The sequence below is a fragment of the Macrobrachium rosenbergii genome, chromosome 17 (genome assembly GCF_040412425.1).
Source record: "Macrobrachium rosenbergii isolate ZJJX-2024 chromosome 17, ASM4041242v1, whole genome shotgun sequence".
Classification (NCBI taxonomy): domain Eukaryota; kingdom Metazoa; phylum Arthropoda; class Malacostraca; order Decapoda; family Palaemonidae; genus Macrobrachium; species Macrobrachium rosenbergii.
The window spans coordinates 39,757,092-39,783,717 of record NC_089757.1 but is presented as its reverse complement, the minus strand read 5'-3'; the positions used below and the strand labels follow the sequence as shown (position 1 = coordinate 39,783,717).

General features: G+C 41.7%; 1 protein-coding gene across 2 annotated transcripts in view; it reads right to left on the bottom strand.

Moving 5' to 3' along the window:
* The window catches only part of Epg5 (ectopic P-granules autophagy protein 5), a 474,230-nt gene that overhangs the window by 147,752 nt on the left and 299,852 nt on the right, over positions 1–26,626 (bottom strand). For both annotated transcript variants that reach the window (XM_067119916.1, XM_067119917.1), the window contains one exon: positions 18,519–18,679. In XM_067119916.1, the coding sequence (XP_066976017.1) occupies positions 18,519–18,679 (161 nt within the window). The remainder of the gene's footprint in view (positions 1–18,518; positions 18,680–26,626) is intronic.

Here is a 26,626-nt window from a genome sequence, read left to right as displayed (position 1 = left end):
TTTATACTGTATTATATTGATCTATTTCATCATCATAATATAAAAGAATTATCATCTCAACATTTGTACTGTGTTTTTACTGTAGGTACGTGTTGCCATATTTTTTTCTTTCTCTGGTTTACTGAACCGTACTTCATTACAAGTTTAGTTGACTCTATGATTGACTCTACGATTATCACACATATGTATGTGTACTTTATGTAAGTAAATGTGCACACTGATCGTTATATAAGTAAATGTGCACACTGATCGTTATATAGATGGATGAATGTAGTATGTTTGTTTCTAGCACCTTCGGTGAATTTAAACATGTTGGTTTAAAACCAGGTTTAATAGCTATGTGAAAAAAAAACAGTTATTGCATTACAACCTTTCAGTCGATAAGGATAACAAATGAACTGTATTTTTCTAACTATTTAACCCTTTTGCAGTCTAATCTAAAGGCTGTATAACTGTGGCCAAGAGAACTGCACACAAGAAAATATTTTGTCACTGTTGACTGCATTATAATTTGGTAGTTTTTTCAATGCATAATTAAATATTTAAGTACTGTACAGTATCTAACTCTACTTATGAATTTCCAATGTTTCCCCTATCTAAAAAAAAAAGAAAACACGAAAACTTCAATACTGTACGAGAGAAAATGGGTGTGCTTAAATGTAGGGGGGACTCGAGTTTAGTTTTCAAGCTTAGCTGTAAGCCATATATTTTTAAGGGTAATTTTGTAAGAAGACTTTGAAATTATATTAAAGGGTTTTAGGATGATAGTTTAAGGTATATTTGGTGTCTGAACTATTAAAATAGGCAGTTATAAGCATTTCTGGAGGTGGTCTTTGGTGTTTGAACTATTAAAATAGCCAGTTATAAGCATTTATAGAAGGGGATACCAACTTACTGTGGATTTTCACTTAACGCCAGTGGTTGTGGTCCCTAAACCCCGCAATTACGAGGGACATACTGTAACTTCTTAAAACTGAGGGGATAGACTAAATGTTCCTCTTCCAGAAAAGGAGGCAAAGGAGAATGCTGTCAGGAAGAACAAGGACAAAAGTAGCCCCAGAAATAACTGGTCTCACAGGACCAGGAGCATAAAGTTCTCCTAATCCATCTGACAGAGAATGGAAGTCAAACGTTCTCTCACTAACAGGAATCACAGATGCCTTGTGCAGACTCGCTGAAGCGTCATGTGCACTCACTGAGGCTTCGGACTCGCTAACGCCCACGTGAAGTTGCTGGCAAAAGTGTGGACTGGTTGCCTAAGACTTGCTGACAACTGTGCATACTTGTCGCTGGCCATGCAAAATGCCGAGGACTCACAGACAACCGTTTGGACTCACTGCTAGCCATATGGACACCCAAGGACCCGCAGACAAGTGCGCAGACTTGCAGCCACCACCTGGACTCCTGCGGACTTGCAGACAACTGCATGGACTCGCCACTGGCCCTTTGGACTCATTTGGACTACAAGACAACTGTATGGACTCTCGCTGTTTGTGGAAACTCATGGACTAAAGGGCAAAAATAAATATCTGGCACACTTAGCCTAAGCTTGAAAAACAGTCCATAAAAGACCACAAAGAATGGCACTGACATGACAGTGGCCTAGTCAAAACAAACTTGGACCATTGGTGATAAAAGGGGAGAACTAGTGCAAGCACTCACTCTGATCGATGCTTGCACACTAACGGGCATGAAGCCTTAGGCACTAGCAGGAGTGATGCCTTGCATGCCGGCAGGCATGACGCCTTGCACTTATGGCAGCACTCACAACAGTTCACGATTGGTTATCTGTCTTGGACAAATCACTAGAATAACCATGGGACAACGGGGTCAAACATAATACCCACACCTACAATAACTGTCCTATGAGACAGTGATCTAACTCTGTTCATGGAGGACTGAAAGCAAAGGCAGGAGACAGAGGGCAGAGTCCTGAACATCCTGGAATGTTAGTGCTCGTCCGGAAACCCTGGGACTACCAGGCCTGTTGGCAGGTGGAGCCAATGGGACAGGACAAGGCTGCATCCACAGAGTGGCCAAAGGAATGAGGGGACAATGTCCTTGCCAATGCAATGGACACATACATTGCAAACTACTCAAATAGTTACATACAATTTAATTCTAGATTTAATCAAATCTATCTACTGTAATTGCATTAAATCCAGCCTACTACCTGAGCTGATATTTGGGTGTAGAAGGATCCATATCTACTGTACTAAAGAAGAAACTATAGACTTATCTCTAACTTCTTGACCAGGTGTTAATTCTCAAGAAAACCTAGATTCAAGACTGTTCTTTTACTCTCTCCTAAGTCTATCTTTCTCTTCTAATTTGGCAATTTTTTCTCTTCAACTCTCCCAAAGACCAATCCTTGCAATGATCATTAAGGATGTCAGAATCATAAATCACAAGAGATGACTGATCAACAAAAACACTCACTGTCATACCCCAACCCCCTAAAGGGTGGGGAAGTAACTATTGGGAGAGTTCGCTCATTAAAGATTGTTTCAATTTTTACACTAGTTGAACCTGTGCCCAGTAGCCACAGATAAAGCTAATGATGGAGGGAAGTTTCATCTAAAAAATATGGCTTACAGCTACGTGTGAAAACTAATCAAGTTCCCCCTATATTCAGGCACAGCCATTTTCTCTCATACAGTAGTCAAGCCATCCCATTTTCTTTTTACAGTATATACGGAAATACTGGGAATTCACAAGTAGCCACAGACAAAGCTAAATATTTAAATATATATTGAAAAAAAAATTTTATTGATATTTTGCTGTGTTTACATTACTGTTAATATTTGAAATTTAGTAAATAATTTTTTATCATAAAAAATGTATTTGGTCACGAAAATAACATGAAAATGCAGTAATTAGCAAATATTGCTCTACAAAACAATCCATGAATTAGTGAATTTTCCACAATTTATTTATATTTACATTCCACAGAAAAATACACGACCAATTGAAGCTGTGAATGCTGAACCGCAATATAGCGGGGGTCCACTGTACTTGAAAAATTTCTCTGCCTCTAAATGAAAGAATTGAGAGGCTGCACAATCCACCCAAACAGAGATTGGTTCTCTCACTGAAAAACTTAGGTCATGAGAATAGGACAATCAAAATCCCAAACCCAAAATGAAGTTGAATTGGTTACCTAGATCGTTGTTGGAATCAAAATGGGTATTAAGAGACATCCTACCCACTTTCAGGACTCCAACTGGTACCAATGACAGGACCAGGTTGGACTTTCAAACCTCAGATTAGAAGGTAGTACAGCACCAATATCTGCCCCTGATAATGATGGTGATAACCCTTGCTATGACACCTCAATGTGCATCCTTTCACCAGATACCTCATTAATGAAAGGAAAACTATGATTGAGTCTGCACACAGCACTTCAGGATGAAGTGGCTTTTCCCAATACTGAAGGGCGCTAGGTCCTTACAGTGCTTCAATAGAATTCAGTTATCCAGCCTATTAACATAGCACTGAAAGCCATAGAGGCAACTTTTTCCCAGTTTAATTGAAAATATGGCACATCAACAGTTTTAATGAACCAATACCCTCCCCAGGTGGCCCCACCCTTCTTTCCCTTCACTTTTCAACAATCTATCGTGTGAAGACAGATTTCCAGAATTTTGTGATTCCTGGGAAGTGAGAGTTAATGGCAGAAATAAAGCCATTTGCCTCCACCATCCCAGTACCTGATAATTCTGCAAAGGAATGGGCAACACTTATCCTTCCTTTTGAGAGGAAAAAGCTTCCATTGGACATATCTTCCCAGAAATGTGAGACCCCTATGAGAAAAGGACAGCCATGGCAAAATTTCATGCTAGTCTCCACCTCCTCAAAATTAGAACCTCTATTACTATGATGGAAGTAGCTATGAGAGAGCTTCCAGTCCTACAGAACAATGTTCACAGCAGTAGCCAAAAACACTTATGTGGACCCTGTGGGGAGCACTCTATGACATTAAGGATATAAAGGACACATTGGTGGGCTCCAACATGTCACTCTACTCTGTAACCTCATTACTGTATTACATTCTTCCCTTTCTATTAGGACCTTTATGAAGAGTCTGTTGTTGCAAAACTCACTAAATGAGCCTTCTTGGAAAAGAGCCACCTAGGAAACAATACTCTCTAGAACTTCCTCTACCTAAGCCTAAAAAAGGCTCAGTATGACTTGGAGACATATAAGCCTCCAGTCAGTGCTAGAGGATCCCTCCAACAACAAAAGAGGGGACAACAGCAGCAGCAGCAGCCTAACATTGCTAGGTACCTAGTGCAAAAACTATGGACTACTTCTATCCAACAATACTAGTCCATCTGGAAAGTGTGGTTAGAGTACCTCTAAGCCTTTAAGAGCCCCACTGAAATCTCTGATGAAACTGTTCTACATTTTCTTACATATATGTATCTTTTGAGGACAAGTGCTTTGGTGTTACAACAATCATGGCATACATGGCAGCATTGTCAGAACCCTTGCTTTATGGCTTTATAATGGATTCTAATACAGAAATTGTTAATTCCCTTCTCCAGTCTTTTGCACTGCACAGGCCAGCCCCTGAATAAGGTTCTTACACTCCTGTCATCCCTTCAATTTAGTGGGCCTAATACAACTACAACTCATATGCTCCAAAAGGCAGTCTTCTTGCCTGCTTTGGCATCAGGAGCTGAGATTAGCAAATTGGGCTGTCTTAGATGGAGACGTTTCATCACTCATACACCTAGCCATCATTTACTATTGTCTCCTGGCCCATCATTCCTGGCCAAGAATGAGGACCTTTAAAGTGAAAATTCCCTGCTCTGATAAGGGAACTCAGTATTTCAGATAAAACATTAAGCACTCAAGGTTTCATCCAGCTGTCACAGCAAATGCCCCAGAAGGACAAACTAACCACTATCTCTACATGGGCTGAGAATTATCTTAGTTTCTCTAATTAAAAAGACCCTCACTCCTTTCCTAAGTTGCATGACATCCGGAAATGAGTACATTGCTGGCTTTTTTCGGAAACGTGTCTTTTGAAGAAGTCTTCGAGTGTATGGGGTGAACATCAGAGGCAGTATTCCTGAAACAGTGCTGCCGTGAGCTCAAGTAAATTTGACTACATTGAGAGTCAGTAGGTGGTATGTTAAGTCCTGGCCCCACAGGCACTTTAGCAGAAAACCAGGGGCCTTTTTGATGTGGCAGTCATACTGAGATATTAACAGGGAGGGCATAATAATCCCACAGCCAGACCCAACATATTCAGCTAAGTCACTGTAGAACTACAAGGTATAAAACATATATAGGTCTGTGTGTTGTTTCCTGTTCTTTACTGCCAAACACTTGGGAATTTGGAATAAGGAATAAGGTTGACAACTTGTGACTTCACTTTCAATCAAAATTTCATCTGGTTATTGGGATTTATTTCTTAAGAGCTAAACCATTTTGCACCTGTCAATTTCTTTTGTAAGCTCCTTTGAAGACAAACAGCAGCTACGCTACTAAAAAAAAAAAAGGTTTTGACATAGGGAAAACCTATTTTTGGTAGCCACTGTGAGTCCTCAAACCTGCCCACTTTCCCTGGCAAAGAGACATGGGACTAGGGTGAACATTTGTCTTGCACAGACCTCATGTAATGAAGAAAATGGCCAACATACAATCTGTTATCATTTCTGTGTTGAAGGGTGAAGGAAAACCGAGGCAGTTGCTGCAGACAAGAGACAGAGCCCTCTTGTCTTGAGTCCTTTATATTCTATCATTGTGCCAACAAGCACTATTATGGCCAAGACAGTACAGTCACCCCCCCGGGTATTTGCGGGGGATAGGGACCAGAACCACCTGCAAATAACTAAAATCCATGAATACTTGACATCCCCCTCTAAAAACACTTATAACTGCCTATTTTAATAGCTCAAACACCAAAGACCCCTCTAAAAATGCTTATAACTGCCTATTTTAATAGTTCAAACACCAAATACACCTTAACTATCAAAAACACTTTAATATCATTTCAAAGTCAACTTACATTATCCTTACAAATATATGGCTTACAGATACACGTAAAGTTACCCCTTTATTCAGGCACAGCCATTTTCCCTCATAAAGTTTGTTTGTTTTGTACTTTTGGTTATGATATAGTAATTTTAGAGAGAGAGAGAGAGAGAGAGAGAGAGAGAGAGAGAGAGAGAGAGAGAGAGAGAGAGAGAGAGAGAGAGAGAGAGAGAGAGAGAGAGAACTGATATGTTTACATGTATCCCTTAAACTAATCCTCCTAAAAAACTTTACAGTAATATTTTAATATATCAATACAGGTATCACTTTAATATTTTGATATAATTTCAATATCACTAATATTTTAGTATAATTTCAATATAATTCAATATCACTTTATTATTATTTCAATACGTATCATTTCTGAGTGACTAGCTATAACGAGGTGACAAAACTGGTCTAGATGAGCTGTAGCTACTGGGAAAGTTCACTGTATAGCTACTGGGAAAGTTTACTGTAAGGAGGTAGTTCAAAATAATGAGGTCCCTCGTATACGTACAGAGGGGAAAAACGGGTTTATTACCAGCCAAAGCTTAAAAACCTGTTTCTTTCCACATAAGTCTCTCTCTCTCTCTCTCTCTCTCTCTCTCTCTCTCTGAGTTATTATTTAATCTTATTACTATTATCACAAGTCCAGTATTATTATTATTTAATCTTATTATTCAATTTTATTAACCTTATTATTATTTGAAAATTAGTACTTATTATTACCTGTATTACTACAGGTACAGTATCATTATTATTATTTATTAAAATATTATTATTATCATTTAACCTTATTATTTACTCTTATTAATATTAATATTTGAACATTAGTAATCAGTCTCAATACTAATCAGTGAATGTTGCTCTACGAAATAATCCATGAATTACCGCATTTTCTATGATTTATTGAAAAATAAGTTCCACACAAAAATCCGCGAATAAGTGGGGGTCCACTGTGATCCCTAGATTACCTGAATCTTCCTTATCTGACACTTGGCATTATCCAACACACACCTGGACCAGAAACCAGGGAACAAACCAAAGATATGTAATATGGGCAGTCCCCGGTTATGGGTGGGGATTCCATTCCGATGGCGTGACGATAGTGAAAATCGCCAATAACCGAAAATCGGCGGCGATAAGCGCCAAAAATCGCCAATTTTCGGTTACTGGCGCCTCTGTTAGGTATGTATCGGCACCAACACGTGATTATTGGCGCCGATAAGTGGAAATCAGCGCATATCAAGCACCAAAATACTGGATTGCAGATAACTGAGCCCGCTGATAATCGGGGACTTCCTGTACATATAAATTTTAAAAATTAGAAAAAACTACTCTCTGATGATTGGCAATGCTATGCAGCCTTAGAAAAATGTTGGTAACACTGCTTACATTCATGGAGAGACTGAGAAAGGGTTTTGGGGGTATGGGAGGCCTAGAAAAGTTTCCTAGGAGGAGGGAGGTCAGATGGATGTGCGTCATGGGAGATGACGGGCATAAAGGCTGTGTAGAAGAACTCACTCAGAGAAAGGGTTGTTTTGGAATGGGGGTGGAGTAGGGAAGCAGTTTCCTTGCTGGGAGGGGGTGGGAATGCAGTGTGAGATGGGTGGAATGGGGTAGGCAGGCATCTGACTTTGCTACAGCTTTTTTTGTTTCATGTTATTACAGTCAAGCTTTTTCCACATTTGATTAAGGATATGTACAGTACTGTACTGTAACAAAGAAAAAAAAAAGGGAGAAGAGAGAGAGAGAACCGAGGTCTCGCTTACGTCAAAGTCCCTAACACACATGCTACTCCAATTTTTTAATTTTTATATTATGCTATTCTCATTTATATTTTTACTGTATTTTTTCATGTTTTATCTTTGCAACCCAAAAGATAAACACAATCATGTGCATATGGTAAGAGCGTACATACACTCCTTTTCTTTGGTTGATGATCCTGAGACAAGTTATGAATAGTACAATGTGTTGTCAACATCTACAAATTTGCATTTTAAGTATTTTTAATTAGAGATGAAATGTAAAGAGCGATAAAATATTCTCTTGTGTACTGTTATATGTGTGGTAATCATACTTGAGTCAACTAAACTTAAAATACTGTACGGTAAATGAAGAAAAGCAAAAAAAAGAAAGCTACACAAGAAAGAGGTATGTAGAGATGGTGACATAGACAATGACAGAACGCGACATGTAGATGTAAAAATACAGACATGAAAGTAAAGCTTCCGTGATATTATGAGGTGAAATGAAAAATCATTCATTCCAGTAAAGTAGATAATGATCAACTCATTTTTAGTAGTGTTCTTAAAACGGATTTGCTCTGGACAGTCGTCACTGAGAATGTCATTTGTACTAAAGATGTAAACACAGGATGTTTTACACAAACACAGTTTCCATGATAAGGCAAAATGAGTGAAACAAATGTGTGTTATACAGTATACTTGTGTATCACTCGATCTCACGTATCATGTGACCTCATAAAATTTTGTCCCCTAAACATGATTTCATCGTATATCTCACATATCATGTGAGTTGCATTTCTGATAGCCCAAATAACATTATGCTAACCTCTTTTCCTCAGTAATCCCATCTCCTTGTTACATAAATGAAAGTAAAGAATAAAAATAATCTTTACTTTACTAAACAAATTTTATTTTTGGTAGGTCATACTGTACTAAGTAATGCTCGTAGAGTGAATTTCATTTTCAGTAGATTATATTATGCTAGGCTATCAAACAAGATTACCAAACTTATGGCTTATGTAACAATTCATAACCATCTCTTATAATTAACAACCATTCTATTGCATGATCACCACTTACCAAAGAACTGACATAAACAACATCGAGTATGAAATGAATCAACAAATCGGGAAACAGCTGTTTTGCGATTATGAGGGGATTTTATTTTAACATATAGCATACCTGTTTTACATTTATATACAAAAAATTCCAGTGATACAGTAAACCGCTTCTTTTATGCTTATGTTCTGAGAACATAAACATTAGCCTAACCTACTTGAAGGGATGTGGCGGATGCTCAGGTTTTTTTTATATTACAATGATGATATAACATGATAATAATACATTATAAATGGATTCAGTACGTACGATATCAGTTTCATTACCATTCCTTTATCTTAAATAAATCTGTAACAGCCTATCTGACTTATTCAAATGGATACTGTAAGTGTAACACCCAAGCCTATGCCATTGGTTCACATATACACATTTTGTACCTCATGTGTGGTAATACAATAGGGTAACAACTGATAAAGTTTCTGTACTAAAATACATTAATGATGATAAAACCATGGTAGGTTACCTTCCTACTGAATTGTGTCATTTATGAGAAAGAAAAAGAAGGGGTTGCATTTTCAAAGTGTATTTATGTAGTATATTTTGTTACAAATACAGTATGGGGAAAATGTAGATAATTGCCTTTGCATAAAGTTTTCAGCTTGGAGTGTGATGGTTGTTGTTTATAAGTATATAGTGTTGACAGTTATGTGGTACTGACAAAGTAAGGTGAAGAAGGATATTGAGTTGCCCGTGAATGCTCATAGATTTTTTACTTGCCCTTATCCAGATTTCACTCTCATCTGAGAGGCCCTTGGCTCTATTCATCCAGATAATCGCGAGATTACTCTAAGAGAAGTCTTTGAGATTGGTTGATCTGTCTTATGGATCCCTGGGGTCATCATGAGAGTAACTCCTTTGGGGACTAATGGCAGCTACCAAAAATAGGTTTTTCCCCATGTCAAAACCTGTTATCTATAAATGACATGGTCCATGATAAAATATTCCTAAATAAAGTATATTCAAATTATTTTCCTGACACATCTTCCAATTCTGTTATGACCACCATATTTTCAAGATGTTTTCCCCCATTTGGCTATTACATGCACTTCCTTGATTCTCAAAGGGACAATGTGTAAAAATAATGATCTATGTTACATAAAGATTTAAATAGCCAATCTATGCATTTCATACAATGCATCACTGACATAAAAGTATCCTGCCTATTAACAAAATGCTGACAGCTGTGCAGACTAAAATTAACTACAAGAGAAGTAACAAGAAAGGGATTTTGACAAAGGAAAAATCTATTTCTGGGGGAAGACCTGTGTCACCCAGTGAAATATCCATTCAGCACATATTTCTAGGTATAAGTATTGCTAAAAATACCAGAGAAAAAGCTAAATACAATGCCAGGGTTACGACCCCCAGTTCGAGCGCCATTTATAATGGTGTCGGTATACACAAAGGGTGAGTGTTGCCACTGCCACAGGCCTCTGCCCTACAGAGATCTCCAATCTCAAAATCCCGAAAAGTGAGGGGCCGTCACATACCTCACGCTCATCTCCCAACCAACCAACACCTCAGCCGCCATCTTGGCATCATTCCAAGTTAGCATCCCCCCAAAGGTTGGTATGCCACTCAGGGGGGGAAGGAAGAACAGGGATGGGTCACCGGGTGACACAGGTCTTCTCCCAGAAATAGATTTTTCCTTTGTCAAAATCCCTTTTCTGGGTTTGACCTGTGTCACCCAGTGAAATCATAACAGAGAAACAGTCATACAAAGCTTGGTGGAGCCCTCTAACAAAAACTTTAATGGAGATAAATAAAACTACAAGGAATTACTGAGTTTTAATTACCCAAATAGCAATAATAAGACATTATTAAAAATATAGGGCATACAGACACAAAAATTTAGTTAACACCAAGACACTAAATGCTAACAAAAGGGGAATAAAAACAATATGCAACATGGTCAGGAGTCAGGCTGTGAAGCATGCCTGACCTAAAGATAGACGGCAAGGTGAGTAAACGAGGCAGGTAGGCGAGAGAGGAAAAAAGGGGACAGGATAACTAAGATTACATAGGCTAATCTAGGGTGGAAGGAACAATACTTCCTGCAGCCACTGTGGAGAATTTTAGGGCCTCTAGAGATTTAAGGTAGTGGCGTTTGAATATTGATGGTGATTTCCAACCCGTATATTTTTTAAGATCTTCAAAATTCATATTATGAAAATAATTAGTGGAGGTGGCCACTGCTAGGATATCATGTACCTTAGGTACTGAATCCGGGTTAGCTTGCTTTATAAAATACAGTATTTGTTGCCTGATGGCCTTTAAGGAAATGGTTCCTCCATTTTCCCTCACAAAAAGAGGGCCAGACATTATATTAGAAGTTCTATCTAAATAAGCCTTTAAAGTGGTAACTGGACATAAGGACAGATCCTGTGGAAGGGGGATAACCTTCCAAGGGGACCATCTATCTTGTGGATCTTCATTCTTAGCTAAAAACTTGAGATCCGGGGATAATAGAACTTCTCCTGACGGGAGGAAATCAACATGGTTCGGTTCTCTGGAGAGAGCGGACAGTTCAGAAATTCTGGCACCTGAAGCTAGGCTAATTAAGAATAACGTTTTCCTTAACAGACTCGAATATGAACACCGTTCATTATCAGTGTCAGATGCTAATTTAAGTACATCATTTAAGAACCAGGAAACCGTGTGGGGACGGGTTGATGGTCTCAAACGAGCGCATGCTCTAGGAATTGATGAAAAATATGAGTCCGTTAAGTTAATATTGAAACCATGTAAAAATATCTTTCTTAAAGCCGACTTTGCTGTAGTAATAGTACTAGAGGCCAGTCCTTTCTCAAATAATGACCTGAAGAACGAGATTGCAAGGTTCATGGTCATCTCTTTAGCTTCAGATTCTCTCAGGAATAATGCCAACTTTTTAACTGCTGAGTCATATTGTCTGAGGGTAGATTCCCTTTTGTCTGATTCTATGAACAGTGTATTACTAGGATCAATATTAGCATCTTTCTGAGCTGCAAATTTCATGAAGTCCATAAAGCTAGGGCATTCAGAATTCTTGAGGAAGCTGACACAGTCCGAGTTTGTACTATTTGCGTCAACTTTGGCCTGGGGATTTGTATGCACCGGAGTTTCAACTCTAGAAGAAGAGGAAACCAATTGCTCTTCGGCCAGTTGGGTGCCACCAGGGCTACTTGACCTTTGAATGATCTGAGCTTGTGTAAAACTTTCATCAATAGGTATATTGGTGGAAACAGATAGATTCTTTACCACCTGTTCCAATCTATTGACATCGCATCTGTGGAGTGAGCAAGAGGGTCTAGATTGGGAGCAACATAACATGGAAGTTTGTGGTTGCTCTCTGTGGCAAACAGATCTACCTGAAGACCTGGTACCTGACGACAAATCCATTCGAATGATGTTCTGTCCAGTGACCATTCCGACTCCAGCGGAGTTGTCCTGGACAGAGAATCCGCAATGACATTCCAGACACCTGCCAGATGGGTAGCTGACAAATGCCAACGGTGTTTTCTTGCCAGGGAGAAAATTGCTATCATTACTTGATTGATCCGGCTTGACTTGGAGCCCCCTCTGTTTATGCAATGCACAACTACTGCGCTGTCCAGTACCAGTCTGATATGAATCTGTCTGGTTGGACGTAGTTTCTTCAGAGTTAGAAATACTGCCATTGCTTCGAGAATGTTGATATGGAACTGGCGGAACATAGTGGACCACGTTCCTTGAACTTTCTTGTGTTGGGAATATCCTCCCCACCCGCTCAGGGAAGCATCCGTGTGGATCACCAATGATGGAGGGGGAAATTGGAGAGGCACTGACCTTGACAAACTCTTGACTGTTGACCACGGTCGAAGCCTTTTCCTCAACACCAGCGGAATTAGGGACACCTTGTCTGTCTCTGAATCTGTTGTTGGCTCGTCTCCGTCACACCCTGTTTATATCTTTCAGCTTGGCTTTCAGCAGCAGGTCTGTTACTGACACGAACTGAAGAGAACCTAGGACTCTTTCCTGGGTACGACGAGAGGCTCTTTTGTTTTTGAGGAACTGCCTGGTAGCTCTGGCTATTTCCCTCCTTTTGGCTGGCGGAAGTGACAGTTTGTGTGTGTCCAGATCCCATTGGATTCCTAACCATTGAAATCGAGCCTCCGGAACTAGGCGGGATTTCTTCCTGCTTATTTGAAAGCCTAGGGACTCCAGGAAGCTGATCACTATGGCTGTTGCTCTCCGACATTCCTTGGCGCTGGGTGCCCAAATTATCCAATCGTCTAGGTATGCGGCTGACATGATCCCCTGGGACCGTAGTTGCTGGACTACTGTTTCTGCCAGTTTGGTGAAGATTCTGGGCGCTATGTTGAGCCCGAATGGCATGACTCTGAACGAGTAAGCTTGTTTTCCTAGTCTGAACCCTAGGTAAGGAGAGAAATTTCTCGCAATCGGGACGTGATAATAGGCGTCTGAAAGATCTATAGAGGTGGTGACAGCCCCACGGGGAAGTAGGGTCCGCACCTGCGAGATTGTAAGCATGCGAAAGTTGTCGCATTGAATGTATAAATTGAGACGAGACAAGTCTAGGATTACTCTTTGCTGACTGGAGCCTTTCTTCGGAATGCTGAACAGTCTGCCTTGAAATTTCAGGTGTCTCACTTTCTTTATTACCCTCTTTTGAAGTAGGTCTTTTATGAAGTCCAGAAGGGCTTTGGATGGGGACTGATGGAATCTGACTGGTGGAGGAGGACCTCTGCTCCAGCTCCATCCCAGACCTTTGGAAACTATATACTGTGGGCCCACGGACTGAAGGTCCAACGGTCCCGAAAGAGATATAACCTCCTGCCTACCTGAGGAGACTCATTGGGCGGGAGAGGGCTTGCCTCCTCTACTACCTCGGCCTCCTCTTCCTCGTGAGAGGGAACATGACGCAGACCTACCTCTGAAGGAGGCTCTGGCTCTGCTTCCCCTCGCGTTCCTATTGAAACCCCGAAATGCCCCCTGGCTTTCAAACGAAGCGTTGAAAGCCGGGGATGCCACGAAGGTTGGAGAAGCAAGGGTATGCTGAGCCGGCTGCATCAGCACAAACTGTTGCTGAGGCTGGGCTTTCGAGGTTGAAGGCTGACCGACCTGGGAGACCGGTACAGCCTGGAGCATAGTTTGAGTTTGAGGCTTTTTGTACCTTCTGAACCTTTTTCCTGTCCTGGCTTGAGGTCCGGCGGACTCGGTGGCCTTCCTTTTGAAGGGGAGACCCCAGCAGGAGCGGAGGCTTTGATTTGCCCTGGTTGCCTCCGCCAGAACATTGTTGACCTCAACCTCCGGAAAGATATTAGAGCCCCAAACAGAACTCTTCATGAGTCTATTGGGTTCGTGTCTTATAGTGGCGTCCGCAAAGATGTGTTTCCGGCAATTCATTCTCGCCAATACGAAATCATATAGGTCCGCCTGGAATCCCGCTAACAGGGATTTGGTTAGGAACTGGAACAGAGGTTCTTCGGCGTAGGTCATTGCCGTTGCCTCCGTAAGAGTCAAGGAATGCAGGGAGCGACTCAACCTGCACCTAGCTTCAAATTCCGCCTTTAAAAGAGCCTCCGGAACCCTGGGAAGCTGTTCACTGAAGAGGGATGAGGCGCACTCGGGGTCAAGTTTGCCCATTGTGAACGTGGCCGGAGCTCCCAGCCAAAATTCCGAATCTCCGGGGAAGACAAGAGAGGTGGGATCTGTCTCCCGGAGTTGAGGTAGCGGCTTACCCTCGATGCCCGCCTGACTAGTCAGCAGTGCTATCTTAGTCGTGCAGGGGGTAGGGATGGCATCACCTACTGAGAACATAGTGAAGGTCCCCTTGAAGGGGGTAAGTTTAGTATTTTCAGACTCCCACTCAGCGAGAGTGCGCATCAAGATGGATTGGGCTTGGTCCCTAGGGAAGATGACTGTCTCCTTCGGGACCTTGTCTGATCTGATCCAGGCTTCCTCTGTAAGTCTGGTGTAGCCTGGGTAGGGAGGCACCAGTTCAGGTGGAAAGAACTCTAGTTCTTCCAACCGACGCGTATTCATGCCGAGGAGCATGAAGAGCCAGACGCCATGGATTCCCCTTATCAAAGGGAGGAAGACTGGAGGCATCCGGAACAGCGTAGGTCTGTGCCGCTACTCTGGAGCGCATAAACCCGGAGAGCAAGCTCTCCTGGGTCTGCATCCTCTCCGCTAAAGACTTCACAGAGTCCCCAGAAGTCTTTAAGCTCGAAACGAGCTGGGAGGAAAGGTCATTAATCCTGGCTTCGACCTTCTGTCCAACTTCTGCATAAGAAGTTCCGCGAAGGCCTCAGGGTCGAAGTTAGGCTGAGGGGGACTCGCCTTAACTGCCCTGGATCTCGACCTCTTGGCAGGGGGAGCAGCCTTGCTGGTGGACGCCAGTGGGCTAAGAGCCTGTGACGACCTCGAGGGAGCTGATGGATTAGACCTTTGAGGCCTAGAGGACTTAGATAAGTCCTTCTTTTTCAAGGTTTTCACCTTGGGGACAATAGACCTCGACCTGTCCTCAGGGTAAGCAGTCTTTGGAAAACTTTGAAAAGAAGAAGAGGAAGAAGGAGAATCAAAAAGGGAACTAGGTAAACTCATTCCCCCTGCCTCACTTACCACCCTACCTTCTACCTGGTGGTCTGGATCGACGCTCATCGGTTCCAAGTTGATGTTGATGGCCACCACCTCTTCCGCCACCTCTCCACATAGGTTGTCTTCTTGGGAGGGTTGCGTCATCTCCCGGATCCGTTCGATCAAGGGGGCGGCTACTTCCGCCGGTACTGCGGCCGAGATCTGGGCGCCGGGGTAGAGGAGATTACAAATCTCCTCTGACAAGACGTAAGGCTTCCCCAACGCGACGTTCCTCCCAAACCCGCTGACCCAGATCTTGAGGGTCGACAGCGAAGAGTCGCGGTTACTACGGTCAGACTGAAAGAAAGGAAAGACTTACTGAAATATTCTCCAATCGCCGCATCTATCAATATAGGCATTAAAGTCAAAAGGAGACTAAAGGTTAGCGGACTTGAAGCTTACCGACTCATCCATCACTTGCTCATACAGAGCGTAGCAGACCTCACAACCATCTGGGTGCCAGACGATCAGGTCCCCAACGCGAACCACGCAGCCGGAGTGTGAGCGGCACCCCTCATGGCCACAGGGTTGCTGGAGGACTGCCGTACACCCAGGCTCCTGACAGCGCACCATCTGTAAGCGGACAGATGATAGATACATGAGTATCGCTAGTTAAGGCCCGCCGGAGTAGGTCTGACGGGGATAGGATACCTTAACCTAATAATGGGTGATGGAGCATGCTTACAGTCAATCCAAATCCCGCCGGAGATAAATCCGGCAGTATCAAATTAATATACAATACATGAATAACATAAAGTTAAGGGCCGCCGGAGTAGGTCCGGCGGTAACAGTACACCTAACCTAGGAACATGCATCATATAATATAAATAAATAAACACTGCCGGAAAAAATCCGGCAGCGGTATGGTAAAGATATGCTACGGAATGGTCAACTAATTATGTAAACAGGAGTACTTTTTAAGATACGCTGGAGTATAATACTCCGCCCTGATTGCCACGGAAATCTTGTTATCTCATACCTATGGTAGCAGCGGAGTAGGCAGAGAGGAGTCCTCAAATCTGGTTCAACTCTCAACGCCTGTGGCGGGAACCAGGTAGTGGAAAGCGCCAACCAACCGAAAACCATACACACCGGAGTGGTAACATGTACAAGAACAACGGGAGACCTGACTAGCTGAGAGAAACTCCCCACGGGGTGCCGGTCATAAGTGATCGACGTCCCTCGCACAGGGAGAAGTCTAGGTCACATGCCAAATGCTAAAGAATAGGTAAGGAACAGCAGAGTGGCGGAAACCGAAAAGCGGTGGCCAGATGGGTGGGTAACACACTCTGGACGCCGATAGAAACTCCCCACGGGGTGCAGGTCATAAGTGATCGACGTCCCTCGCCCAGGGAGAAGTCTAGGTCACACGCCAAATGCTAAAGAGAAGGTAAGGAAGGGCTAGGCTAACAACACGAAAAGGTCTGTGCAACCTTCGATCCCAGACCATCCTCCAACGTCAAAACTTTTTGACTTGGACAGGAAGGCTAGCAGAGGTGTGACAGGAGGGGGGAGAGGGGAATCCATGTAAGGTCTGGCCACACCCACCAACGCCGACAGTCTGGTCAGGTGGGAGGCTATGCATTGAGGAGACCCTCACTATTCTAACCTCACCTTCCGAAAACCTAACGGTCTGGTCAGGTAGGCTAAAACGGGGTGTCTCACAAGCCTAATTTCACCTTCCGAAAACATGACGGCATGGACAGGTGGGCCAAGAGAGAACGAGGAACTCCCTCAACAACCCAACACCTCCCTCCAAGCCTCAAAACGACCTGGTCGGGGGAGCTAGGAAGCATGAGAATCATGCAAAGAGCCTACCCTTTCTAGCCTAGCTCTCCGAAACCGATAACAGGGCGGTCGAGAGGGCTAGGCCAGAATACCCAATCAAAGAAACTATCTGACTTAAAGTACTAGGCCAGAATACCCAATCAAAGAAACTATCTGACTTAAAGTACTAAGATAAAAAGTTAACCAAATGATGTGTGAAATATAAAAACATATATATATATGCACAGAATATTTATAATACGTAAAGGACTCATGCTGTAGAGAAGGCCAAACAACTCACGATATGTGGAACGCGGGTGATACCCAAAATGGCCGACCCTAACGCTGAATCATAAATAAAATTAATCCAAAAATTTAAATGTCACCCATCACCGTACACACCAGAAAAGATCATGAGCATAACAGTACCATCTTGGAGAATGTACCCGCTCGCCGGCAGAGGAAGGGGACCAGGGAAAAGGAGAATTTATGATCAGAAAGGCGGGAGGGGAAAAAGCCTCCAATTCTAGCCTAGATCAGTCATGATACAGGCTCCTCATCCCCTACCAGCGAAAGGGTAATTCACTAATAAAACTCCATGAAAGGAGTATATTAAATATATAATATAATTGTGTAAGAGACAAGCAGAAATTTCCTGCTAAAACCATACGAAGACTGAGGGTCCAGTATGGCCGAGGCGAAAGCCGCCGCGATCGGCTGCATCGTGTTATTTAACCTGATAATTACTAAATTAAAGGTCAAATAAGAAGCCTCTATAAGAAAAAACCAAAAGGAGATGGTACTCAACTTAGGTGAAGCAAAATCTTGAACAGATGACATGGTACAGATGAAAACTCTGCAAAAAAGCAGCACTAAGAAAAACACAGAGATGTTTATAAAGCGTGCTAAGTTGGAATGATACCAAGATGGCGGCTGAGGTGTTGGTTGGTTGGGAGATGAGCGTGAGGTATGTGACGGCCCCTCACTTTTCGGGATTTTGAGATTGGAGATCTCTGTAGGGCAGAGGCCTGTGGCAGTGGCAACACTCACCCTTTGTGTATACCGACACCATTATAAATGGCGCTCGAACTGGGGGGTCGTAACCCTGGCATTGTATTTAGCTTTTTCTGAATGGATATTTCACCGGGTGACACAGGTCAAACCCAGAAATTATATTTCACAACAACTTTGAACTGCAACTGATGCTTCTGCAATACGAAAAATATGTAATGTTACCCTTGTAAAAGTCATGGTGTCTTCAAGAGATGGATGGAGGTGATGCCATGGCAAAGCTGACAGGTGATTGTGAATTACCACTAAAATGTGGCTTCTAACTTCCTTCATGGCAAATGTAGAACTGTAGTATTCTAGTATCATAGAAAGTATGGTAGAGTCATCTGAAAGAATAAAGCATTTAAAATTACACCTGCTAAAGATTTTTAATTTGTAACTGTTAAGTTAGATGCCATTTAGATACCTGGAAAGTAGATTTTTTCAAACAATGAATTCTCTTCCTCTCATTCCTACGATTAGTAAAAAGAATAAAAATAACAGCAACGCTGAACTCCAAATAAGTCTTCTAGAGGTGGCCATCGCACATCAATTTCTGGCTGTTCCTCTGAAAATGATAATCATAAAGTATACTAAAGCTGAACAAGATCCTTTCAAGTATAACTATTTTCTTTTTAGCTTATTCAATTATTAAGGATTCATTGAGAGTAAACATGGCCCCTCTTAGTACTCTTCAGACTATGGATAAAAACACACATACAAAACAATTCAAGGAGTCCAATAAGGCTAGCTAACCTGTGAGCTTATTTAAAACAGCTGGTCATAAAAGTTTAAAAAACCCTACTCATTGAGAATGACTGATGTGTACAGACAAATTCTGGCCTTCAAGCAATTGTCATCTGAGTCTATTGTCTGTGCCATATGCTGTGCTCAACTAAACTTATCCCAAGTATTTCATCTTGGGCCAAAGTTGTTTCTTCATAATGGAAGCATACGATCACTCCTTGATATGCATCCAATGATCAATCTGAGAAGTCGTCTCATTTGTAGCTCAGTAGTGATCTCTGCTCAGGTCAACACCCATAACTGTAAATTAGTCTTAGTGATAAGTAGACATCCAAGTTTGGGAATGTATGCTTCCAGGGGGAAAGTTCCTGTGACCTAACAAGCTCAAGCTGATGAAAGATTAATTCCAAGAAAATGCAATTACAGTACAGTAATAGTTTCAACCACCTTTACAAGCAAAACAATGTTAACAACTGCAAAGTGGTAATCCATTATAAACTGTCAGCTGATGGTCTGAACCAGGATAGCTTCATTGCCTAACCATTAAACAGCTGTAGGGTCAGTCTGGAGTTGACCCTAAAGCTACAGAATCTACAGATAACTGTAACTCAATCATTTTGAACATCTACTTCCAAATTTTCAGGTAAAACTAAGAACAATCAGTATGAATTCAGGCTAAATATCCATCAGATGAGAGTTTATGGGGCAAATACCATATGGTATGCCAAGCAGATTTAACTTAAAAAATAATACATGAAATCACATAAATCTTGACAACTGAATGGATTTCTATCTCTAAATGTATAACTTCTTCAATAACTACTACAGAGCTGCTCTTACCAAACTCTACACACTAAATATAGCTTATACAGTAAACTAAACCCCATATTCGCGGACTCACCTATTCGCGGATTTCTCTATGAAACATACAGTACATACACATTATTTACTGAAAATTCGCCCATTCACGGTATTTTTCACTGAGAAATATTCATTAATAACTCTATTTTCATCTCCTTTTCATGACTAAATGCACTTTTTTGTGACAAAACTATTAAAATACTCAGGTAGTGCTCGGATTACGATAGTAATTCACCTTACGACAATTCAATTTTGCAATGGGGTAAGCATAATACTGTACCAATACAATCAGTGTACAATCAGGCAGTGAGAGACCAAATTACAATAGACCAACTTCTTTTCCTCCAACTCTTTATCCCATCTTCTAGTTACAAAAGTAAAAGAGAATGATAAAAGTATTGTTAGTAATGTTATACTCTTGCGTAAATGCGTACAACAGTAAACAACCGAACGAGAAACTGTTGTTTTGCTTATAACTGAATTGGATAACAACAGCCGTTTTGCTTGTATTTCAACCATCGTACGGTAATACTGTACACAATTACCGTAGTTATAGTACAAATGACATTAAGTAGAATAGGGCTGATATATTTTTACATTATACCCTTATTTGGTATGGATAAAAGATCAGCAAGGAAATATACTACTAAATTTAAGCTGCAAGTTGTAGCTGAAGCTGACAAAACAATGTTCAAGCTGCTAATGACTAAATTATCGTGCATTGGCAACATGGATGAAACTCGACCACAATTAAAACTGGAGAGAATGTATTTTAATCAAAACTACTGGGCATGAAAGAACACATTACTGCTATTTTTACACCGATAAAAGATAAATACGTAAAGCTCGTATTATGATGAAATCATGTGAAAATAGCGAATGAAATCTTGATTTTTTTTTACACAAAAAAATGTCATCTATTAACGAAAAAAATAACCAAGTTAATTTCACAACATGACGTATTTAAGTTACATTTTGACTTAAAAACACTTCGTATAACGAAAAAAAATCTTGCTCCATATAAATAAAAGGGTAGATCTAAGTAGTAGCTCCAAGGCGGCAATTTCCTTATAACAACTTTTTCTACAGTTTTTTGACTGCTAATTATGGATTTACCTTCAATTTTTGTTGCACGATTGTAATTAACCTGTAATTAACCACAGAACTTCATCCAACAAGCTAGGGGACCCCATGAGAAAGCGGGGTTATGGGTGGGGTATACCACTGGGATAGGTGATTTGCTCCCTCCATCCAGCAAACTAGGGGACCCGATGGGAATGCAGGGTTATGGATGGGGTATACCTCCGGAAGAGGGTGATTTACTCCCCTGCTTGTTACTACCCTACAATTCAGGGGACTGCTAGGGAAAGCAGGGTTACAGGTGGGGTAGACCAGGGGGATGAGAAGATGGCCAAAATTTACTGTTTACAGCATTACAGAGATGAAAACCCCTTACACAAACAAAGCAGGAACAAGACGACAAAGTTAGGCCATTACAAAGATAAAAATTTTAACTACTAATGCTATTTTGAATGCTGCCATGCATGCGCAATCTTGTAGGGAGCTTTTGGTACACAGGCTGGCCTCTTACTGAGGAAAAAGGGGGCTGGGGAGGATAATGTTCGTTTCCGGTCCTCTAAAGTTTCAATTTTGTGAAATGCATTTAGGGACATTTGATTCCACAGGGGCTAGTACTGAACATGGCAAAAAGCATTTGAACCCCCCGGTGCCAGTACTAAACACGGCGAAATACATTTGAACCCCCAGGTGCCAGTACTAAACATGGCAAATGGGGTTTCAGGAGGAATTGAGAAGTTTCTCCCGTTGTTGGAGGGGTGTGGGGGTATGCATACGCGATCCTCACAGGCCTCTCCAAATATTGCACCCGCCTGTTTGCGTTGGAACAATTCAAAAGTATTTTGTTTCAATACACCAGCTGATTCCTTGCTGCACGTTCCTCTGGACCTGTAACACACCACCTTTGGCCGTTACCTGCTAAAACTCTAACGTCAACTGCCAGGAAATTACCGTATGTTGCTAAAATACGATATGTTAATTCAGCTGCGTCAAGAACACAGCCTTTAAAAAAAAAGGGTGAATTTTAGCCCCCCGTGCCGTAGTGAGTGCAGGCTCGGAGTCACTAAGGTAAGTTTTTTGTTGCTTCTTTCCTTAGTGTATTGAATTTTTTTTTCCCGATTATATTATGAATTTGGAACTCTAAGGACATCTCCGTGCCTGTTTTTACCTTGGAAACTGGTGTTTTCTACACTTTTAGGGCTACTGGTAAAGGAGGTGAAGTTTTATTTTTGTTGGTCATGTTCTTTGTCCCCGTGCCCGTTGCCAGGCTGTGTTGCGTCCCTCATCCCCCGAATTTCGCTGCTACCCACTCTAGTTCCCAACGAGTTTTGCATTTGTGCATTCCTCCTCCCACCCCCAACTTGTGCCACTCCTCACTTTTCCCCCCTGTTGGGGCACGTGAGGAACTTTCTCCCTCCCTGGCCCCTCCCTCCTTTTCAGCCGCTCCCTCCTAGCGACGGATGGCTCCCTGGCGTTTTCCTCCTCCAGGAGTTGCTTCCACAACGTAAACATGTCCATTCCATTTCTGTGTTCTCCCCCACCCAAAACCCAGAATTCACAGTCCCTCTTAACTGCTGAGTAGAGAGTTAAGGGGCAAATAACAGTTGGCTGACAATAAACAAACTCACCTCCATTACCAGCAGCCCTAAGAGTGTAGGAAAAACCAGTTTCCAAGGTAAAAACAGGTGCGGAGCTAATACTTAGAAATACCAAATAAAATGTCTAGAGATTCATTTACGCTAACTAGAAGCAAGAAAGCACTCTGAACTCAGTTAAATAAAGCAAAATAAACTTACTGCGTAATCGATTTCCAAATCAAAACATTGATCGCTATGATTGCAATTTATAATACAAAAGCAATATAAGAATATATTTACAATATTACCAGATATAGTGACTTAGGGCATAACATTTTAAAAGATCCATGGAAAAGATGCATATTTGTTATGCTGATGCTTGTATAATACGATACGTGAATATAGAGTACAGTACAGTATAGTGTAGGCTAAGCTAATTCTTCTTTGTTATTCAATTTCTCTTTATACTGAATTATCATAAGTCACTCTGCATTAACCTCCAGAATTAGCCGATATTAATAATTACTATACCGTGTATGTATAGAGTACTCTTTATAGTGTAGAGTGGGCTATTATGTATACATGGTATCAAATACCCTAGTGTAGGCTAGGTTATATTTGAGATATGTTTTTTCCAACAAACGATGGGTTTTTTTGGAACCTAACCCCATTGTAAGTAGGATAATATCTGTATAAGCATTTTTAGATTTTCTGTGTGTTTGAACTATCAAAATAGGCAGTTCTTAGTGTTTTTAGAAGGGTTCTAAGTATTTGTGGGTTTTAGCTATTCGAGGGGGGGGTGTGTGGTACGCATCCCCTGCGAATACAGGGGGTTTACTGTAAAGTATTTTTTTACAGTACAGTAGAACCCCGGTCCTTAACCGTATCAGAACTCGACATAATCGGATTTCGACGCAAAATTTTGAGTAAATTTTGCATCGGGGTACAAACTACAAACCAGAGTCTGACCCGATTAATCATATGATGTTTGCAAGCAAAAGTGTTTCCGTCAACCACTGCTAGCTGGTGTTGCTGGTAGCTTTGTTCCAACACATCTCTTAAAGCCCGCTCACTATTCCTGTAGACTCTGTATGAAATTTACCATAAATTACTGTAATACTGAACGTAAACATCGATTATGCATTACAGCGATAGGCCACCAGGGTGGTGCTTTGGTTTCTTTACAACCGCTCATGCCACAAGCTGCCGACATAACTTGGGCAATTTTTCTTAAGTCTGTGATAACAGACATAATTAGCAATAGTTTTTGTGCCTACTCGTTACAATACATACTGGTACCTAGCCTAGCCTATGGCACTTGGTCAACCGTCGGCAATGCGGCTGCATTGGACGCAGGCCAGTTTTTTGATACAGTGTACATTTAAAAATGAAAAAAGTGTGTCTAATACCGTAAGTTATTTAACTCTGAGCTTATTTAATTGTAATTCATGTATAATGTTTTGCATGAAAAGGATAGTTTAGGGTAATGACTGGTGGTTAAGAACGGATTAATCCATTTTCAGTTATTTCTTATGGGAAAAATTGATTTGGATCTCGATGGGATCTCATCTCGATGCTTCTTCTGGAACAGATTAACGTCGAGGACCAGGGTTCTACTGTATAGTCACTTGTTTCGCCCTCAAAGGGTTACCCTTCCATGGTCTACCAGAGCTCCATGGCAACCAAACTAATATCAAAGAATTCTCTATTAGTTGGTCTCACAGCCGGGTATGTGTCGTAGTGATAAAACGGGGTTTGAACCCGAAGGGAAATGAAAACCCTATTTTTAGTCTAGGAGCCACGAGAACCTCATGCAGTTACGTCTGCCTTAGGCAGCGCCCCGGCTAAATCCCTTATCAGAGAACTTATAGCACAGGGTTGGCACGTATTCATTCCGGTTAACGGAAACTTGTCACTATTGTGATAGGATATCAGGTCTCAGGGGGTCTGCACTTTGACCCCCTATCCGCCGCATTGATGAGTCAATTCATGGCTAAACATCTCCACTGGTTACACCTTTCCATTTGCGCTTCCGTGGCTAGTTCGAATGAATCGGGTCAAAACGCGACTACGCATCTACTGCGCATGCGCATATTGCCAACCCAATGTAGGAATAACTGTGCCTCCCTAAAAGGTTATACTCCCTGCAAATAAAGGGGTGGGCATAACCCAATATACTTAATGCTAACTGGGAGGGTCTGAGGCTCTCGCAGCTCCCAGACTAAAAATAGGGTTTTCATTTCCCTTCGGGTTCAAACCCCGTTTTTTAGTCAAAGGGAGCCGCGAGAGCCTCATGCAGGTGTACCAGAGAACATTTTAAAGAGGCTTTTTGTATATTTATAAAGCCATCAAACATCATTTGACAGGGAGGATGGACTTTTAGCCACTATCCCTAACCAAAAAAGCTTTTTCGCTTCCCTTGGGTTCAAACCGAAATCTAAAATCCTTTCCCTTTACGGCTGTAACAGCCCACCCTTTAAGCTGTCTCCGAAGAGACTGTGTATTGGTGAAGAGCAAAAGAAATAGACTATAATAGGAAAAAATAACCTACCAGTTTTTAAAACACTCACTCACTATAAAGGAAGAGTTCCTCTTGCCAGCCAATTCACCTTCCGGGCGTCCTTATCTCTTGCCTACGACTTTGCCGAGGGATATGCATGCAGTCTGGACACCTCACATTTGTTTAACATAGTGTTTGACAAACATTCCATGCCCAGACCACCCCGTGTACTTAGATACGTCCTCCATGCTAAAGTTACCGAAAAAGGCAAGTGAGGCTGCGTACTTACGGAGGTCATGTGACTTTGGGTCTCATCCTGGGCATAGATCTACAATTAACTTACAAATGCTGGTTCTGAGGCTTTCTAGGCAAAGTGGGGTGCTTTCGTTTGGTACCAAAAAGAGAGGGGCCCTTGCGTGATATGGTTGGTGTGATCAAGGTACTTTTTCGCTGTGGTCACTGGACACAGCTTCGGATTAGAGGGCAAAGGAGGGATAACTATGGGTTTCCGTCTATGAAACGGATTCTCATTTTTAGCTAAAAAATCTCCGAATGAAAAAGTTACTTTATTCTTTCCGAAAGAACAAAACCGATCTCCTCTTTTTAGCGCATGGATCTCCGCTGATCTGGCTCCCATCGCCAGGCCCACTAAAAACAACGTTTTTTCTAACAAAAATTTCATATTATTGTCTGAACGTCTGTTCAGAGCAGCTAGGACTATATCTATAACCCATGATAATTCACATGGTTGTTCACTCGGCCTGCGGAGAGCCATTGATTTCATCGTCATTTCAAACACTTCTGAATGCACCTCTACTCCGAATCCGTACCTTAAAAGAACTGCAAGGGCCGCCTTGTGATTTTTAATAGTGGAGGGAGCCAACTTTTTTACATCAAATACAAACACAAAGAACTCCCCCACGAAGTTATTATCGATGGTACTTGGTTTAATGTCCCTAACAAATGAGACAAATTTGTTCCACACTGACTGATACTGTTTGGCAGATTTCCCCTTAATATTAGTGATTAAGAATTCCCTGACTTCAGGTGACCATTCCATGAAGCACAGGGATCTGAGAAAGTCCACACGTGAAGGCTTTTCGTCAGAAAGGAGGAGGCGTAGACAGTTATCCCTTGAACCTGCTGAGAAAGAATAGGAAGATGTAGTGGCTTGTGATGAAAAGTCAGCTTCTGTAGGATTGGAAACCAAGGGCTGTTCGGCCACATTGGAGCAATCACTACTCCCCTTCCCTTGAACTCCTTGAGGAGTTGTACTACTTTCATTAATAAATTCGTTAGGGGAAACAGATAAATAAATGTTCCCCAGCTGGTTCCAGTCCAACGAAAGCGTCTCTGGCCACTGCTCGAAGGTCGTGATAGGGGGTGACAAAATTCGGTAATTTGTGATTGTCGTGTATTGCGAACAGATCTACCTGAAGATATGGGTGATCTTGGAGGATCCCGCTGAATGACAGGCTGTCCAGTTCCCACTCCCCTTCCTGGGCTTTGAATCTGGAGAGGGAGTCCGCTAG